We start from the raw sequence: 19,625 nt of genomic DNA, 5'->3' as shown, positions 1-19,625 counted from the left end.
CCCTGTATTGTGCGTTCTGGCTGACTGGGACACAGCTGTGCTTTCCTGATGACAAGTCATGATGGTCTGCTGTGAAAAATGTCATTTATCAGTGGTGTAAAGTATTATTCAAGAAATGTACTTGTGTGCATTTCTTTATACTTGTACTTAATCTTAATCCTGTGTGTTAAAATGGAAATTTGGTAATATTCCTCACTTACATCTCATTTTGATGATAATACTTACCCACTGTTACTCAAGTAATATTTGAATGCAAGAACTTTACTTGTAATAGAGTATTTTATTGTGAGGTGTTGATACGTTCACTAAAGTTGAGGGTTTGAATACTTCTTACACCACTGCTCAGTGAGCTGTAGGAATATTGACCGGTGTATGTTGACTAGTGTATGTTTACAGAACAGTTAAGAGTGTACTCACCTTGCTGATGAAATCTATAACACATAAACGCATGTCTGTTTGAAGGGATCGCAAGACGTGTTTCTTGTAAGGATACTAACTTTGTCCTTTGTAACTTTAACGAAAATTATTGTATTAATTCTGTAAATATATTTGAATAGTTATCTGCATTTATACTCAGCAATAAAAAACCATCAGTCATATGAGTATTTATATGTGTATATTAATCCTAATTTTTCTGAATTTAATAAAAGTTATTGATGGTTTTTAAAGCTCCACAAATAATTCATATATAAAATTTAGTCAATCACATTAATTCAAATCACATGATAGGATTTATGAAATATGTTTTACATAAAATATACAGTAAACTTATAGTAACCATTTACACTATGATGACACTATACAACCGTGACTGAAAAAGTAGCACTAAGCATTAAAAAACAATATGTTGCAAGAAAAAATGTGCAATGAAATACATAACTTTAATGAGCCGAAATCTCTGCGATCAAAAAACAATTGTTTGAGGAATAGATTGCTCACACAATCAGCATATTCTGAAATAAGGTGAAGATAGAAGTAAGTCCATAAAAGGTTTGTCAGTTTTTCTAATAAGGAAAGCGACAATTTCAGACTGCAATGGGATCATTGGCTTTAAAGTGTCTCCAAATGCTGTACACCAGTAACCTAAGTGAAGCCAGCTTTAGCAAGGCAGAAGGTAAGCCAATAAGATTTTATCTACTTGCTATGTCACTAAAGTCCCACTATTTGTAGCAGCAGGGCAGAGGAGTTTTAGTGTGTTTATTTCTGAACTCTGAAAAAGTTTCTTGCCACAAAAATCCTTTTCTATATCTTATTCAGAACAACAGACATACATTATTACATCATTAATCAAATGCAAAGTAGACATTTTAAGAATGTGGTCAGGTGAAGTTAGAAAGGTATTTACTAATGAGAATATCTATATCTATCTATCTATCTATATCATAACAGTCCAGAAACAGGTAATCGTGATATGGGTACAGTATGAGTTTTTATTGAGGAGTGGGTGCTCTATTTTATACCTCCACAGTAATAAGATTAGTAAACTAATCCAGGAGGAGTCAGGAATAACCCTACACTCCCCCCGCAGACGGGAGGAATCTGTGCATAGAGGTAATTTTAAAAGACGCAAGCTTTGCTACTTCTCAGCACATTCTTAATTTATTCAGCTACTTGACCTGTCATCCCGGTGAGATACATGACTTTCCACAAAGGAGTGCACAGGATCCTGCGGGTACTTGTGTTGCCCCACCTCACAGCACAGAGGTAATCTGAGACAAATCAAATCAAGCAAAGCCACAGGATTGACTTTCCACAGAGCTGGAGAGGGAAAGACGACGTCAGAGCTGTAGAGGTTGATGTCAGAAATGTTGGCGACTGCAGATATGAACCTTTCGTGCTCTGAGATGGTGGATACAGGCATTTCATTTCACTCACTACAGGTAATTAAGTTTTTAAAAATAAAATTAATCTTATTTTATTTGTTATTTGCATTAATCTTTATATTTGTTGTATTTCTTTCCTTTTAAACAACCACAGAGTCAATTATTTTGCACATGGGTTCTGAAGAATGATACGAAATTTTGTACTGTGCTGTACTACTGAGGCACAACAGCTAAGAAGAGCAATATGGATTATGTCTGCTTGATATTTTACTGAATGTGATTTATGATGTTGATCTTTGATCCAAATGTACATTTGTCAGTAGTTCTATCTAACTTGCCTTGTCCAGATTGGTGATAATAGGCTTCTGTATTTCAGTTTTAATGTTAGACCTACAGGATCAACTGATATTGGGTGATATGATAATGTCTACAGTATAGTGTAATAAGTTACATATGGGTGTGTGTGTGTGTGTGCAGGCTCTGCTATGACTGTGGATGTCAGCCTAATTGCTATGGCACTCCATACAAAGACAAGGGGTGGAGCTCTGATGGAATACAGTAAGTAATGATGATAGCAGGTCATCAGATTCAGTTAAAGACTTAAAGTTTATTAGGTTGTCAGTTATTTCACCAAAATGCACAATTAAAATGTATTTTAAGTGTTCCATCAAAAGAATGGCTATTTTTAATGTAATGCTCACAGCCAGACAAGGATTAGACACCTCTAAGTGAGCAGTCACCACTGATGATCTTAATTATTCAGGTGTTAAAGAACAGCCTTCTTTTGGTGGAGTCTCTGAATGAGAAAACAGCTCACTGGATTTTTATGGTATTTTATCTGTTTATTCTGCTGAGAAAACACTGAAATTCCCAGCTAAATTTTTATAATTTAACAAAAGAACACAAAAATCTCATAAGTGTCTGAATAGGACAAATTAGTGTTGTCTTCACATTAACAGGATAGCTTCCGTGTGGTGACAGCGTCTCATCTCACACCTGTTATACCTGTCTCATAAAAATACAATACAATAAACAGAGTTACCTACAACTTTAGATAAAAGACCTTTTGACTAATATCGGATTTTTCTTCTTTTCTCCATTACTCCAGTCAGAGCCCCCAGGGCAAAGTACACTATAGTAGGAGAAGCAATACGTTATGTGATACCTGGACATATGCAATGCTCAATCGGATGTGGAGGTCAAGCCTGCAAGTACGACAACCCAAGTTACTGGAGGGATGACCAACAGGCCATAAAAGGCCTCTACTCCTCCTGGTACACATGCTTGTTCTGTCTTAGTAGTTCTGAGAACACAAAAGCATACATTTTTACATGTTTCTCAAATGATCTATTTCAACAAAATGCTTTTATATTTACTCTTTATGTTATGTCACACTAGTTGAGCTGAGAAGGGTGTTTTCTCTACTGTTTTAGGGTTACTGATCATCTTCTCGCTATGTCCAGACCCTCAACAGAAATCATTGAGAAGTTCAACATCATTGATCAGTTCAGAGGGTATGCAGAACTTCGTTTCAGGGTCTTTCAGCAGCATCCTGGCTAAAAACAGACACTGTTCGAGGAGATGAGAATAACAACGTGTTCATGTTTCTGTTTCTGCATGTCTGTTTGTTTCAAGGCATGGTATTAAAACAGTGATCAACCTACAGATACCTGGTGAACATGCTAGCTGTGGAAACCCTCTGGAACCAGAGAGCGGCTTTTCATACCGCCCAGAGGTTTTCATGGAAAACAACAGTGAGTGCTTTCCCCAGTCAGTCTCGATAAATCAAGATTGTCGCTCAGGTTTAACTGAAAAAATCTTGCCATGTCAGTTTATTTCTACAATTTCGGCTGGAGTGACTATGGAGTGACCAGCCTCACAACTGTTCTGGACATGATGAAGGTCATGGCCTTTGCACTGCAGGAGGGAAAGATAGCAGTCCATTGTCACGCTGGTCTTGGCAGAACAGGTACGTTTTTAAGAAATGTTGTATAAAGTGTTTTGACTTTTCAGGACCGTCTTATCTTTCATCTGCACAATCTGACACACAGTGAAGGTTTTCTCCTTTCTTCCCTCCAGGTGTGCTGTTAGCATGCTTTTTGGCCTATGCCACCAGGATGACTGCTAACCAGGCTATTTTATATGTACGTGCTAAACGCCCCAATTCCATCCAGACCCGAGGTCAGCTGCGTTGTGTCAGAGAGTTTGTTCAGTTCCTTGCCCCTTTGAGGAGCGTGTTTTCCTGTGCTGAGCCTCGATTTAACCCAGTCACCCTGTCCCAGTACCTGAACCGTCAGAGAAACATTCTGCATGGCTATGAGAGGAAGGAGCTGAGGCACCTACCAAAGATTGTCCAACTAGTGTCAAAGCTGCTGTTGGACATTGCAGAGAATCGACAGGTGATTGAGGAGGACATTCTGGAGGCCCCTGATATTCATGACATTGAAATGACTCTCAGCATCATTGAGCAGATGGGCAACGAGTTTTTTGCAAAAGAGCCCCGCTTACCAGGTACACCCACCTTACCGAGACATTTCAACGAGCCACCCATCTTCTACCATCGCAAAAGTCTGAGCTACAGTGAATCCGACCTGAGACGACTGGGCTCACAGCTCAACCTCCTCACACAACCTCTCAGCTCATTGTCAAAGAGTAATGTTGAAATGTCCATTGCCCCATCCGAGTTCGCTTTGCCTGCAGCCCATTGTCGCCGTTTCAATAGCGACACGTCTGAGATCTCACACAGCTCAACAGGTTCACTCTGGCAAATCAAGAATGAAGAAAACCAGAAAGATGGATGCATTCTGTTGAAGAAAGTGAAGCGGGAAACCATCCAACGTAGTGAGTCAGTGGGAAACAGTGAACCTACCAAAAAGGGTAGTATGTTATCAAGATGGAAGGCAGAGCAGAGGAAAGAGATGGCAATGAATGGGATAAGCTCTCAAGTTTGCAAAGAGGAGCAATCAGAGAAGTCAGAGGTGCCCTTTATCACCCTGCAGTCAGAGTTGTCCCTGGATGCCAGGAGGTTGCTAGTGGCACAGGCCTTAGCCGTGGACCTTTTTTTTGATGGGCAAGAGGAGCACAAAAACAAAGTCTTGGCCTGGCAGGTAACTGACATATAGGTAGAAATACATCAGAAATTATCTAAATGCTTGAATTTGTCAATCACAAAGACTGATATTATGCTAAAATGTGAGTTACATCAGCTGTTACCTGTTCATGCCAGACTAAGGCCTTATTGCATGTACTCTAGTCCAAAAATTGTAATCCTCCCCCTGACACGACATTTTACTTTGCTTTGGAAATTATTTTTTATGTATGTAAACAACAAAATGTACTTAAAAATGTTAAGATTTACTTTCTTATTAGTTTCAGTAACTGTTGAAAAAACAGCTGACCACACACAGTCTTGTCTGTTGAACAATTTTTAGAAGTTGACAAACAAAACCGGTATATTTTTTTATTTCATTTTAATTAGTTTTGTAAGTACATAATATCAGCAATATCATCTATTTGTTTTTGTCTGGCTTCTATTTTTATTTCAGTTAACGAAAATGTTTTTTTCACACTCAGTTTCAGTTTTTTAGTTTAGTGTTAGTTAACTATAGTAACCTTGATTCAGGCAAACAGGGTCTAACATGGCTGTGTGGCTGTGCAGGCAGAACTGAACCAAGGCGGTGGCTGGGAAAGGCTGTGTATGGAGAGGGACCCCTTCATCCTCACTGGGCTCATGTGGGCGTGGCTGGAGCAGCTTAAAGAGCCGGTCATCTCCATCCAGGAAGCCAAAGGCCTCAACCCTGACAACACCGATGCTCAAACTGTCCTCAACACACTTGACCAGGTCAACGCACACTCTATTCTGATTCACATTTAAATTAACAACAATACTGTAATGAATTGCCTAGAAAATAAATTTACGTATATATATATATTTTTAGTTTAACGCTCATTTTCATCTCTTCCCAGGCCCCTAAAGAAACATTAATGTGCATACTAGATTGTATGGCTCATATGCTGAGTATACCAGAAGAGGTTGAAAATGCATTCCTGATTCGCACTATCAAGGCCTTCACCTGGGTAAGGAAACCAATACATCTAATTATTTGGGACTGATTTAAAAAAATCTAATGAGTTCCATCATTATTCGTTTTGTTTCAAGACACTGAGACTCTTGTTTGCCTTTGAATAGATGGACAGCAAGTCAGAGGATGGAAGCAAAGTGCATGAGACCATGACCTCGGTCTTACGGTGTGTCCTTGAAGACATGAGACGCATGATCATCGAAGCAGATGAGACGCCTATGTCTCCTTTTTCTGTAACATAAGTACTACCAGTCATGTATATGAAATTGAAAGGAGCGCTTATGTGCCTTGTAACAAAATGTTTTAATGTGTTTTAACTGATTTTGTCAAAGTGGGACAAATATAAACCTTAATGGCAGGCAGATTAATTCCACTAATACACCTCAGTATTTTCTTACGTCAGCAGTGCTTGGCAGTAACGTACTGAAGAACAGGTTACCAAAGTATATTTTACGGTACATTTTGCCTTAAAACTTGTAACATTCAACACTGACATGCCTCAGCTAGAAGAACACAATCATAGTACCTGCACAGACTTCTATGTTGTTCACACAGTGTATCACTGCCTTTCCAATAACATAGCATTTCTCACCAGCTATAACTATTAAAATCCATTTTCTTTAAACATAAACTTTCCAAAGAACATCCTAATGTAAGCATATATGATGTACAGTTCATAATAAAAGCAAATGTTTCACCTTCCAGTGGATCGTGCAAATGGCTTGTATGCATCTTTTCCAGTAGTGATGCTCAGGAGGTGAAAGAATATGCTTTTAAGACATCTTTTCCATCTTTCCCTTCTACTGAGGCCACAATGCTGGAGTAGTCACAGGTGACGTGGGTGAACCCTCTAGAACACAGGACACAAAGGATAAATTAGATTTGGACATAACTGACAAGGGACAATGAAGATACAGGGAAAAAATGGCTGCAGTCAGATTGTTGCCTTACCAGAATATATTAATGTTTACTTGGCTGCCATTGACACAACTGAGCCATACTAAAGCAGACAATACCTGGACATTGTGTGAGAGCCTCCCAGTAGGTGGTATTGGCTCTCCAAGGTCAGCCCACGGTCTCTGTCATTTCTCCATGTCAACACCCGTAAGGAGAGGTCCTGAGATGCTGTCACCACACGGAAGCTATCCTGTTAATGCGAAGACATATGTATTTGACTGTTATTGGGTATACTGCACTGCACAAAACAAGAGAATGTCAACACTTGAAGGGTTTTTTAAAGCAATTCAAAATGAAAAAACAGCCTACCACACACATAGAAGTGACAGGCATCATGTGATCTTTAAAGCTAGCAAGTAGGGCTCCTTTCAGAGAGTAGACCCTGAGCTCATGGTCAGCTGCCAACACTAAGCAGTTGCTATCCTTGGCCTCCAGAAGGATGTGTGAGGACCTGATGGTTAAAGGGAAGGACTCCACCTGCTGGACTAAGAGAAGAGATTCAAAATTATACCAGCACAAGCCAACTACAGTATCCAGGAAAAACAGGATTTCAGGGTGAGTTGTCACTTTTTTTCTTTCTTTTTTCTTTTTTTTGGGTGGGGGGATCTACTTTTATCCAACCTGTAAAACTATTTCAATAGTTCAACAGGCTAAAATATTAGCAGTATCTGTACCAGCACCTTAACAATATCTGTTAGAATGCCTCACCAACTGACTGTAGTTTCCTAATAGTCAGTTAAAAATCTGTTCGTGCCTCACTCCTCACCTTGGATCTCTGACTTGTATTTCGTCTTTTTAATGCTGACATCAAACACAGAGAGGACTTTGTTGTTTGGGTGCTCGTTGTGGATGACGGCCAGTCTGGCAGGCTGTGTGGGTATGAAGACAGCAGTCTGGCACCCAGTGACTGGCACAGACTGGCACAGAGGATCTTCGTTCTCAGACGGAGAGGTCAAACTCTCAGTGTAAATCACCTACCAACAAACCAAACAACAGAAATCTAAAGAAAATAGTACATTTATGTTCCATTGCTCTTATCTATGAACACCTATTTCTCCCACAATGTCATTTGCAGAGAGGTGATGAGGTAACACACAAGAACAGAACAGAGCAGGAAACACCAACAGAAAGTCAGGCTGTCTGAGACAACAAGAAATACCTTTGGACTTAAGTCATCATTGTCTTTGGTTCCAGCTGCGATCCATTTCTTGTCAGGTGAAACTAGGAGTATGTTGACTTTAAAGGTATCGCACACCATTATGCTTGACTTTTTGGTCAAAGTTGAATCAGCTAGTGTACACAAAGACCCCTGACTGGTTCCAACCTGAAAGAAGATATAATGAGAAGGAAATGTTAGTTTACTGGAAAAAAAAATACTGTATTATCCTTATATTTAGAAACCCTGACACTCTGAGGTCACTTACAGTGAGAAACCAATTGTTGTTGACATTGTACTGTAGTAGCGTACAGTGTGGTGATGCAGTAGAAAACGAGGCCACCTCCTGACCATCATGACCCTGCCAGGTCTTGATGAGGCCTGTGGAGTCTGCTGTGATCACAACTTCATGCTGTTCGTCACTTACAATCCCTGTTAAAGGACTCTGCACACTACTGCACCACAGGAGTTCACCCTGAGAGGGGAAAAAAAGGGTCCAACATCAGATAAATGCCTTAGTGAGGGTCTTCATTCTGGTGCCTTTGGGCTTCCCACCAAACAGGGGGAACTTTGGGAGAAAATCTGTTTCAGTGCTGACAGGACGGCTTGTAGTGACTATGTGATAGCAGTACATATCCCTGGTAGTTGAAAGGTCTGAATGCAGTATACAGCCCACCATCAAACATTGTCACTTTTACTTCTTTGTTTACTTTGTTTACTTTCTGAGATAAAAGAAAAACAAACACTACTTGAAATTGCAAGTTTTAGATATAGACTGACTCGCATTTCACATAATGTTACTAACGTCTGAATCATATAATCATTTTCAGACAGATGGAAAAAAAAAATCTACATACTTGCAACTTAGATACACTGGTGACTCAATGGGGAGCAGGTACTGCCTCCATGTTTGAAAAACACCACAAAAATGCTCACTTAGATTCATTTATGATGGATAAAAAAATAAATAAAATTCCAGTCCTTTCGGCTGCCCTTCCGGAGGACAAAAGATGATCCTTATAGGTGCCAAATAAAATGGAGAAAATGTGCTTTGCAGTGCTATATTACATGCTAGAAAATTATGTGTCCTCCGTATGCCTTTAAATGGTTGCAGTTCCCTTTATGTTGTAATACAGAGGTGTAGTAGTTGTCAGACACATAATAATATCATAAATGCATCACAAATTTCTGCAAGCTGCGGGTGCCCTTTTGTGTTTTCAGCCCCTAGCCCTCAGACAGCTTAAGTCCACCACTGCTTACATACAAAAATTTGGATTGGAAGTAGATAAATACTTAATCACAGTCTGTGCCTCTGAACAAGAAAACATTCTGCATTTTTACACTACACTGAGAACGCAGGATGATATGCTGAAGTTGCTGTACTGACATTTTGGATGTTCCATGCTCGGACTGTGCCATCAGTAGAGGCGCTGCAAACTGTGGCACTGATGTTCCACAGGTGAGGTAACTGGGCTGAATTCCCCTGCAGGTATTCCAACCCCACCACCCTGCCTGATGGAGAGCATGTGTCAGACATAACAATGAGATGAGAGATGAAGTCAAGCAGAGGGGATTCCAAAGAAAGGGACAGCATACCTGTGTGCCCCCTGAGGCTTTTGCAGGTGTAAGCTCCTGACCGTCCTTCCGTCATCTTCATCTCCAAGTGGCAACGTCGCAGGTAGTATCTCTTCCACGAGTGATTCACGTGTTCGCTCCTCAAGACAGCAAAGTTACAGAAACTCCAGCGATGCAGACACATCCTCCTGAGAGCACCACGGAACTGGATGTTCAGTGTTTACAAACGTGTTGGCCTGAAGTATCATTCAATCGTTACAGAAAACAGTAATTAAAGTACTGCGAAAACTCACCTCCATAACCAAGCAGTCTCTGCCGCATCATGCCAATCCTAGAAATATAAAAATCAAAAGTGATCTGAGTCATCTTTGGGGATTTATAATACGTTTGCTTGTTGCACATGAGCTACTTCCGCAAGCTGGATGCTTCTTACCTTACACACACTCGAGGCACTGATTAAATCATCCTCAGTCAGGAACGTAAAAATATGAATGAGGCAATCACCAATCAAGTGCGTCTGCTGAATTTCCATACTGACATCAGCAACCCCCTACCTACGATCTCCCTCCCGGGGGTCCAAGGGCTGTGGTATGTTTGGGTGAGCTACGGAAACTACACAGGGACAAGGAAGGGTGTTCCGTCTAGCTTTTGTCTTGCACGCTCTTATTTCGGCCACCAGATGTCGCCATTATAATATAATATCGCTATTGGTGACGCGAGAGGACGGAGGCGCACAACAGGTAGCGCGTACCAGATGGCTATATAAAGTCGAGAAGTGGATGGATTTTAAATAAAAAATGATTAAAAGACATAAATGCATGGGTTAAATCTCACGAATGTGGGCTTTAACCGCCTGTTGCCTTATAGAGTGGAGGTCATATTTTACTCCTACTTCATCGCTGCATCTTACTTTGTTTTAAGTATCGTTCATCTGTGCCTTTTTGTGATTCCTCCTTTTCGCGTGTGTGGATAAAATACTGTTCATTTAAACGAACGAAACGTTAAAATAATACGCTTATGACCACAGTGAGTCGAGCCCTGACCCACTTAATAACCAAATAAAAAAAAGCCACTCCAATCAGTCAAGGTGAATTCTCTCTCTCTCTCTCTCTCTCTCTCTCTCTCTCTCTCTCTCTCTCTCTCTCTCTCTCTGCGTGTGTGTCTGTGTGTGTGTGTGTCGAGATTCAGCCCTGGCGGGATTCTTCAGCAGGGCCCCATGTCTTCTGTGAACACGCCCCAGATAGATGAGCCAGATATATAGCCAAGACCTGCGGGTAGCAGAGGAACTGTGAGAAAAGAGATAATCGCACTTGCTCACCCCAAGGGTTACCTGTGACACCCTCGCAATGACAAGAGGGCCCAGCGAAAGAGGGCCACGCAAAAGAAGTTTGGATGATACCCTAGCCGGCAGCTTGTAGGCTAAAAGTTCCTGTGCGTGTCCTGTTTTTTTTAATGCTTTTCGTCATTTTGGAGTGCTTTCGGAGTTACCTGTGCTGTGATCGATCGGAGAATACGCGAGTCGAGTTATTCATCAGCCACAAATCGTTGCATGAAACTGAGAGCCGGGCCGCAATGAGTCGGAGAACACGACGCTGGATTTTAAGAGTTTTACTTTGTCTGGGGATTGTTTATTTGAAAATTGGGTGAGCTGTGTTTATTTGACTTCTCATTTGTTTGAAGGTTATTCTCAGTCGCAATAGACTTTAATAGCATAACCGAGGAAGGAATATTAGACTTTTCATCTATTGTTAAATATGTTTTCCGATATTTACTGAAAAGAACCTGGTAGATTTTTCTTAAATAAACTATCAGTCAGACATTTAGAGAAGAGCGTAAAGTTATCTCAGTTAGACTTACGGTAGCTGCGTCCGTACCTTACTGGATGACATTTCCTTCATTAAAGCTTGGTAAAACTCATACTTGCATAATAATGACAAGTATCTGCGACTTTAATGAAGCCTACATAATTTGTTTAGCGATGCACATTAGCCCAGACAAGGTAAAGAAAGTCTTGCTGATCGCTTCTGCCGTTAAAATGCAAAGGCTGGGTATTTTCCAAATTTTCCAAATTTGTATTACGACCATCAGCTATTATTTAATAAACCAAACACTTAATTTAAAGCGTTTATGGAAATGTGAAGCAATCCATTTATACTAAGAGTCAAAAATATTAGATTAGAAAAAATAAATGTTCGATGGGTGCTTTTTCTCAGTCTTGTCCATCTTCCATTCACAGTGGCTTCTCGTCGGTGGTGGCCCTAGGTGCGAGTATAATCTGTAACAAGATCCCCGGATTGGCCCCGAGACAACGCATTATCTGCCAGAGTCGCCCCGATGCCATTATCGTCATCGGAGAGGGAGCCCAAATGGGCATCAACGAGTGTCAGTTTCAGTTCAAAAACGGGCGCTGGAACTGCTCTGCGCTTGGAGAGAGGACAGTCTTCGGAAAAGAGTTGAAAGTGGGTATGTTGCTGTCTGTGAACGTTTGTTTACAATTTGAAACTTTTCTTGTAGCAGTATCCGAAAATATAACTGATCAGTCACCTCGCGCCTCCATGCGTATTTGTGCGCGTCGTGCGTAAAAAGCGCACAGTTTTTACCTTTTGGTTCTTTTCTGGCTTGTCTCAAGCTTTTTTTATGATTTCAAAGTGTTAAAGTGAATTACAGGATTTGTGCGTATCAAGAACTTAACTTATGATCTGATAAATGCATCTTATTTGTAAAAGTATGACCAAAAGTATGACAGCCACACTATTCCATATGTATTACAAATATAGCTGATGCTGATGCTCTTGATCTTCAGTCAAAAAATGGGCCAGACAAACGACTTCTAAACATAAATGATCTCATAGTCTTTATTATTGCATCTGTGAGGAGCATCCCATGAGGAGCCACTGTCATTTACATCAGGCCTAGTTTTGATCTGGACTCTTCATTGAGTAGGGCTTTCTGGGCATGTATAAAAGGTATCTGAAGCCAGCACTATAACAAAGCTCTTGTGAATGTTCGCAGCCTTTCTTTTCAGTCCAGCAGAGTCTCCGGAGACACATTTTCACTGGTCTTTATCCTGTCTAGCGATGGGTGCTGTGGCTCGCACTGTAAGGACATAGCTCTTACCACGGGTATAAGTTACAGTGGGGGCAAAGCCAAGAGGAAAACAAAACCTGAAAGTACTGAATTAGAGAAAGAAATTCAAATCAATGTTCCTGCTGCTGAGACAAAAGTCTCCTCTGAAGAGTGCATGAATATCAGAGGGTGCTGAAATTGTGTGGCCCACTTGTTGGCTTCAGTGAACTGATAAGGTGGATTAAAGATTGTTAGATATTGAGGATATTAATACCAGGAAGAACAAGGTTTAATTAAATAAAATGATATTTTGTCTCATGATGCATTTATGGTTAGTTTATGGCTAGTCAGTAAGTATGGAGTTTGATAACTTCAAAAAAGGAACTTTTAATTCAAAAAAAAAAAACCATAAGAGAATTGTAACACTCCATTTCTGGTATGGCCTAGAAGTACTGAAGTAAAAACAATAAAACAATGGCCAGTAGCTTGGTCCAGCTGTTTGAGGCCTTTTTGCCTGCTGCTGTTGGAAAGAAAGGATTATCTTTTCATGCCATAGAAGTGAAAACAGTGGTGTTTGACAATCTTGGTTTGTGTCTTTCCAAGACAGAAGTTTAAGTCTATGGCTTGGACAGCCATACCAAATAGATTGGTTTCACTGATCAGATTAGAGTAGAAGGCCAATGGCTGTAAATGGATGCTATTGTTGATGCTCAGGCTGAGTGGAGCTGTGGAGCTTGCAATTGTTCTTAAAGTGAAGGAAGAATGACCAGAGAACTGATATAATCCTGATGGGTAATGCAAGGTGCATCAGCTTGTAGCTGTTTTAGGTCTCAACTGTGTTTGCACCAAAGTGTATGAGACCAGGCCCTTATAAAGAGGGTGGATTATGAGGGGTGCGTGACTCTGCAGAGATGAAAGAGAAACAAACATAGTAAAAGAACAGTGAACTTGCACTTGTAGTTCAACTAATACAACTTCTTTTTAATATCTTCCACTTCTCATTACAAGGTTATGAAGAATTCATCTCTTGTGGTGAACTCATGCACTCAGAACTTCAGGGGAAAAATTAACAAGTGCAGTCAGAACTGGCTGACTGCACTGACACACCTTCTTTTTTGGCTCTGGGCCCATCAAGTCTATAAAAACGTCCACATAATTGATGCCTCAATATGAGTTTTTTTTTTTTTCTTCAATGGCAAGGGCACGAATCCAAGATGTTTATCAAAAACATGGCAGCTTTTCATAGTGAACCGGGTGTCAGGAGGATGCAGAAAGAAAGTATGATGTTTGTTTTTAACAAAGAGAGACAAGAGGAGTTTATTTACCCACAGATATGATGAATGTTACAGCTGCGAGTTTCTTGTTTGCAAGACAATGACTGCAAGGTACTGCAAGGTGATCATGTTTATGATTATGCACGTTCATTACATTTTGGGCTGTTTTCACATTGTATAATAAGGAAAACATACTGCTTTGTTTGCATAATGCAGTGCTTCTCTTTATAGTGTGTTTTCTACCTTCTTATTATGTGACTTGAGAAGGATCTGTCATATGAGTCCTGTCAGATTAACCTTTAGTTATTTGTCGATATTTCTGTTTGTGTGTAAATGATTTGTTAGCTGGACTTGAGTGAGATAACGACAGGATGAAGATTCTGATGTCAGTACCTTATGAGTTTACACAGAACTTGACAGTTTCTGAGCGGATCAATAGTCCTTCCTTGTCTGACAACCCTCTTATTCATACTGCTTTGTTGACAATGCTGACAGCGGCCATTTTGGTTCACGGGCAGGACAGTTTCCAGGTCAGGTTTCAAAACACTACAGCCCTTGAATGATATGTCAGTAAGACCGTGATGTAAGCACACATGCTGCTAATAATTAATCTAATTTTTCCCTGCTACGCACTTGTTGCATTTCCCTCAAACTGGAGGAGACACACCACGGCATTCCCTAATTCAAAAACCCTCAGTGCATACATGCAACATTTTATTCATCATCTCTCTTTTTCTGCTCCACTAGGCAGTAAAGAAGCTGCGTTCACCTACGCCATCATTGCCGCCGGGGTGGCCCATGCCATTACGGCAGCCTGTACACAGGGTAACCTGAGTGACTGTAGCTGCGACAAAGAGAAGCAGGGTTTCTACAGCGTAGACCAGGGGTGGAAGTGGGGAGGCTGCTCGGCAGACATCAGCTACGGCCTGGGCTTCTCCAAAGTATTTATTGACGCTCGGGAGGTCAAACAGAACGCGAGGACGCTCATGAACCTCCATAACAATGAGGTGGGACGCAAGGTAAGTGATTAGTGACAGGATTATGTGTCTCTTTTTCCAGCACAATAACTTAATAGATCACATAGCCTACTTTACATGCTCCCATCTTTAAATTTAAATATCAGTCAGAAAATAAGAGAAAACATGATGGCGAACAGGTGGTTAATGGTCTGAGGCTGGTCTTGGTAGCTGTTATCAGTCTCTGAAATGATGTGGTGCAGGTGAACCTTGGCAAAGATCTGGGCAGTGGGGCCAAGATTGAACAAGCAGTGGAATAAAAAGCAGCTTTTAGGGGAATAGCTCTCTAAGAGGCAGGGTTTGATTACAACCCAGATCTCTGCCCTGAAAACAGATTGACATGCTACAAAAAGGCATTACCCCCCCCCCCCCTCCCTTCCATGTCTTGCACCACTGGGACAGGATACAGTTACTTGAATGACAGTTCCCACCCACAAATTCTCTAACATCATAAACCCACATCAGGTGCAATGTGCTTGTACATGCACCACACGGGTGTTTACTGTTCGGTTACCGGGTTTGATCATTGTTGAGTAGTATGTGTCTTTGTTGCTGCTCTGTTGCAATTAGCATGTCATGGTACTGGCCATGCTTACTGCCAGAGGGTAATAAAATAAGTATACCTTTTCCAAAATGTTTGTTTTGAGCAAAAGTTACAAAGGAACATTACAACATAAAAACCAGAGACTACAAGAATACAATACAAATAAGACAAACTTAGCAGGAAAGGATGATTTTCATGATGTGTTGACCTGCTCATTTGACAGCTTTTGGGAATGCAATACTGCAGAATACTGCAGAGTGACAAAGAGACTCCAGTAAGTCTAGAGGTTAGTGAATGAGCGGAATAATGTGCCAAACAGCTAAAGTGAGGTAGGAATGAATGAAGAATAAAGAAGCAGCTTTGCCCAAGTTAACTCATATCCTCCCTCTCTCTCTCTCTCTCTGTCTGTCTCTGTCTCACTGTGCCAGAATAGCTTGATTCTCACAACCAACACATCCATCCCCACACTGGCTGAAAAGCCTCGTCACAGACAATTGTACCTAGTAGATCATTTTCTATGTGTGTGTTTCAGGACCATGAATTCAAATTGGCTTATCTGGACAGCTAAATTGCCTCCCAGGGAAAAGGCTGCACTTGAGGGTTCAAACTTTGCACGGTTTTCCTCAGTTTCTCCTCTGTCTGCTTAATAAATGGCCTCTCTGTTTTGATAGTTCCCCCCCCCCCCTTTATTTATGCTAATCAAAAGCGGTGACACTGAGCAGGAGCGCTGTTCACAGCTCCCCAGTCGAAGATGTCCACACAAAGGCTGTCACAAGTGTTGGTCACAGAACAACTGATGGATTAGGGAGTTGAAGCCAAGGGTTTTACGAAGTGGTTTGCTTTTGGGAGGATGGTGGGGGGGGGGGTCTAATTCACATGTCTGTATTTTGGTTTTATCGTTAAAGTTTGCTTGCCAAGAACACAGGGCATAAATATCTCGTCTGTGGCTTTAGGAGACCATATCGCATACCAAATGCCTTGAATTTAAACAAACGGAAATTGCAATTGACCTTGTTGCTAAAGAAAATTCCAGTTTCAGTAAATGGCACTTCTGATTGTCATCAGCTCAGGGTTTAGCAGTAATCCTAGTCACTCTGCACCTTGTACAGTCACTCTTGACATTTGTGTGTTGTGTGTGGTAACTACACACGCAGAGCCTGAAATCTGATACATTATTTTGGCTTCTGTGTATGTGGTATCACACAGCTATGTGGTGGGGCTGTATTTAATCCTCAACTGTAGTGTATATGTCAGTCACATTGTTATTAAGTTGCACGTTTGTCACTTGCCTTGCCAGTGCAGTAGTTGAAATGTGAAGTAAGAAAGTCTCAAATACACCGGGATTTTATAATATGTAGGCAATGCATTAAATGTAATTAAAATCAATTCTTAAAATATTGAAATATATAGAAAACTGTCTTTAGCAGATAAAACTTTATTCTTGTAAACTACATGCTAATTGGTTTTAATATTCTCATCTGGCTGTTATTAATCTATCATGACAGCGTAACTATCACTCATCACTGGTGTGTTTGCACAGTTGCCTGGTTGTTACTACGTTACTGAGTTGCTTTTGTGTGTGTAGATTCTGGAGAAGAACATGCAACTGGAATGTAAATGTCATGGTGTCTCCGGCTCCTGCACCACCAAAACCTGCTGGACTACACTTCCCAAGTTCCGCGAGCTTGGCTACATTCTCAAGGAAAAGTATGCCCATGCGGTGCACGTGGAACCGGTCAAAGCCAGCCGCAACAAGCGTCCTAAATTCCTCAAGATCAAGAAGCCTTACTCTTATCGGAAGCCCATGGATACAGACCTGGTGTACATAGACAAGTCCCCCAACTACTGTGAGGCGGACCCTGTGACGGGGAGCTTGGGGACGCAGGGCAGGGTGTGTAACAAGACAATGATGCAGCACATCAGTGGCTGTGACTTGATGTGCTGTGGCCGGGGATACAACACACACCAGTACTCCCGCGTCTGGCAGTGCAACTGCAAGTTCCTGTGGTGCTGCTATGTTAAATGCAACACCTGCAGCGAGAGGACAGAGGTGTACACATGCAAATGAAAATATTTATTGGACAGTGTGTGTGTGTGTGTGTGTGTGTGTGTGGTGATGTATGTGAGCATGTGGGTTCATGTCTTTTTGTTTTCATGGACAAACAGGAACTATTAAACTTTACAAGAAGGCTGTTATTACGGTCTTTTTCACACATGACGAGGATCTGCTGTACTGTGTATACAGTAAGCTGAAGGTGGGGTGTCACGATTCTTTTGCACACAAAGCTCTACAACCCTCTTCTTGGACTGTCGTGTTTGTTGGGGTGCAATGTCGAAAAAGATGCGACCAAAACACTGTTAAGGGAAAACCTGCGCCCTGGCATGTGGGTGATCACGGTGTGAGTCAGTGAAGCAAAATGTCAAGACTTTAAGCTACATGGACATGTTCTGACGTTTAGGAAACGGACTTTGCAAATGCAAATGAAATATGGTGGATGATTGCTGGGCAGGACGCAGTGCTGTAGTCGCCCCTCTGTGCACAGATGAATTAACACAGCCATTTGGAATATTTAACATGCTGTATTTAGAGAATGCAAATAATTAATATTAATTTATTCTATTAAAAACTACTGATTTTGTCCATTATGGATCAAAAATAACTAAATGTTGGGAAGTTTTAGTGTATTAAAGCAATCAAAACATGCCCACAGTTAACACACTGGATTTGAATCTGCCTGGAATGATGTGTCCTGTTTTAGAATAATGTTGTTCCAGATGAAACTGCTGTAGGCTACTCACTTTGACCTTCTGACCCCCTCATGAGTTTGTCTTCCCTCTGTTTGCTGCTAGTCTAGAGAATCCCATTTGTTGAGGTAGAAGGCTGAACGCTCTACTGGCTGCCTTCAATGGCGTTGCTTACTTCAAGCGGAATTAGCTTAACAGGATTCGTTCGCTGATCAAAAACACAGGCACATCTTCCACTTTTGGTAAATATTGGTTAATAGAGTATATTTTGTAAAAACCTATTTTTATATGAATGTCTTATTTATATCTTTTGCATATTCAATGTCATGTTCTGACCCTGACACCTGTTTTTAAATCCTTCTGGAAAAAAAAAGCTGATATGTGTAAGTTGGCCCCTGCTGTCACTGCCATAGTTGTATATTGTAATTGCGATAGAAACTGTTTATTTGTGTCTGTGTTCAAACATCTGTGTTTACTGCGTTTCATGACTACTACTGATGGAATACAGGAACAGAATAACACTAAAACATGATGTCCATTATTGCTTCCTTATGCGCCAAGTCTCACTCTGATTGTGACAAAAGAACAAATGGGAAAATAGTTTTGCAAGGATAAAATACACTTCAACAGTTGTGACTGACTGTAAATGGCTCGATTACACTAAAAAGATGAATGTAGACCTTCAGGATTTCTTACCATAAACCAGTGTAGCAGTGGAGTTGAACTTTCGTGACATAAATCACCTTTATTGTTCATTATATAGAAATCAGTTAACCATTAGTCATTACTTATTCCTTCAAATGAACATAAAAGTAAATCTTTATTAATGGGAGTTTTATTGTAGCTTGCATCATCATCAGGCTATCATAAAGTCATAAAAAAGGGATATGAATTCTCAAATATATGGCAACCACGGAGGTAAATAAGCTTTCAAAGAGCTTATCCTACAGATCCAACATGTCCAATACTTGGCCACAGAAAGAGAGACGTCCTTTCAGAGGGGAAAGTTATTCAGGCTTAATTGAGGGCCCATCTTGCAGACTGGGAAGCGGCTGAATGTGTCAGAGTAGAAAAGTGTTTGTGCTCTAATGGTAGGGTACCAGCGTAATTGATGAGACTGGTCGGGCAGACTGTCACGGAGATGACTTGCTCAGTCGGGGGAGTGGGAACTGTCAGGTGATAGATGACTCGCACATCTGCTTCATTCACTCCTGGGCCACTAGTTGCTACAACAACTCCAGCGCGGTGGAGAAAATGCAGGGCAGTCTCCAAGAGAGGCCGACCAACGTGTCAGGGAAATGTTAACGATGTTGAAGCCCACAGTCGTTACAGATTCCACTCTCATCGGCCTGGAAGTGGAGTAGGGAGACGGGCCCAAGGTGCTGAC

The 19,625-nt window shown here is 41.0% G+C and overlaps 3 protein-coding genes across 4 annotated transcripts; 2 read left to right on the top strand and 1 right to left on the bottom strand.

Moving 5' to 3' along the window:
• Positions 1-1,950: 1,950 nt before the first annotated feature.
• ptpdc1b (protein tyrosine phosphatase domain containing 1b) lies at positions 1,951-6,147 on the top strand. The gene is made up of 9 exons (XM_046398152.1): positions 1,951-2,381; positions 2,932-3,097; positions 3,257-3,337; positions 3,459-3,577; positions 3,655-3,792; positions 3,903-4,930; positions 5,482-5,664; positions 5,790-5,900; positions 6,013-6,147. Exons 1-9 carry the CDS (start codon positions 2,309-2,311, stop codon positions 6,145-6,147), a joined length of 2,034 nt encoding a protein of 677 aa, XP_046254108.1. The 5' UTR covers positions 1,951-2,308.
• A 42-nt stretch (positions 6,148-6,189) lies between these two features.
• fbxw12 (F-box and WD repeat domain containing 12) lies at positions 6,190-10,232 on the bottom strand. Of its 2 annotated transcripts, none has more exons than XM_046397475.1 (10): positions 10,027-10,232; positions 9,887-9,924; positions 9,615-9,781; positions 9,406-9,530; positions 8,287-8,493; positions 8,022-8,186; positions 7,629-7,836; positions 7,172-7,347; positions 6,922-7,052; positions 6,190-6,755 (listed from the first exon to the last, which is right to left on the bottom strand). In XM_046397475.1, exons 1-10 carry the CDS (start codon positions 10,123-10,125, stop codon positions 6,656-6,658), a joined length of 1,416 nt encoding a protein of 471 aa, XP_046253431.1. In that variant the 5' UTR covers positions 10,126-10,232; the 3' UTR covers positions 6,190-6,655. The 2 variants fall into 2 exon arrangements, with proteins under 2 accessions (XP_046253431.1, XP_046253432.1); XM_046397476.1 differs by having other exon boundaries at positions 9,615-9,798; positions 10,027-10,137.
• A 639-nt stretch (positions 10,233-10,871) lies between these two features.
• LOC124063798 (protein Wnt-7a) lies at positions 10,872-18,765 on the top strand. Its single transcript, XM_046397818.1, has 4 exons — positions 10,872-11,236; positions 11,830-12,056; positions 14,681-14,952; positions 17,079-18,765. The coding sequence occupies exons 1-4, from the start codon at positions 11,046-11,048 to the stop codon at positions 17,559-17,561; spliced, it is 1,173 nt and encodes a 390-aa protein (XP_046253774.1). The 5' UTR covers positions 10,872-11,045; the 3' UTR covers positions 17,562-18,765.
• Positions 18,766-19,625: the final 860 nt, after the last annotated feature.

This window comes from Scatophagus argus, chromosome 8, assembly GCF_020382885.2.
Source record: "Scatophagus argus isolate fScaArg1 chromosome 8, fScaArg1.pri, whole genome shotgun sequence".
NCBI lineage: Eukaryota > Metazoa > Chordata > Actinopteri > Scatophagidae > Scatophagus > Scatophagus argus.
This window is presented reverse-complemented; position numbering and strand designations above follow the sequence as displayed.

Bases quoted from the DNA above. Each gene is read 5' to 3' on its own strand.
- ptpdc1b (XM_046398152.1), top strand. From the start codon at position 2,309: ATGACTGTGGATGTCAGCCTAATTGCTATGGCACTCCATACAAAGACA. The intron at 5,665-5,789 runs GTCAACGCACAC...ATCTCTTCCCAG, and splicing joins TCCTCAACACACTTGACCAG to GCCCCTAAAGAAACATTAAT. The intron at 5,901-6,012 runs GTAAGGAAACCA...GCCTTTGAATAG, and splicing joins CTATCAAGGCCTTCACCTGG to ATGGACAGCAAGTCAGAGGA.
- fbxw12 (XM_046397475.1), bottom strand. From the start codon at position 10,125: ATGGAAATTCAGCAGACGCACTTGATTGGTGATTGCCTCATTCATATT. The intron at 9,925-10,026 runs GTAAGAAGCATC...TTATATTTCTAG, and splicing joins GTGCCTCGAGTGTGTGTAAG to GATTGGCATGATGCGGCAGA. The intron at 8,187-8,286 runs GTAAGTGACCTC...ATCTTCTTTCAG, and splicing joins ACAACAATTGGTTTCTCACT to GTTGGAACCAGTCAGGGGTC.
- LOC124063798 (XM_046397818.1), top strand. From the start codon at position 11,046: ATGCTTTTCGTCATTTTGGAGTGCTTTCGGAGTTACCTGTGCTGTGAT. The intron at 11,237-11,829 runs GTGAGCTGTGTT...TTCCATTCACAG, and splicing joins ATTGTTTATTTGAAAATTGG to TGGCTTCTCGTCGGTGGTGG. The intron at 14,953-17,078 runs GTAAGTGATTAG...TTGTGTGTGTAG, and splicing joins ACAATGAGGTGGGACGCAAG to ATTCTGGAGAAGAACATGCA.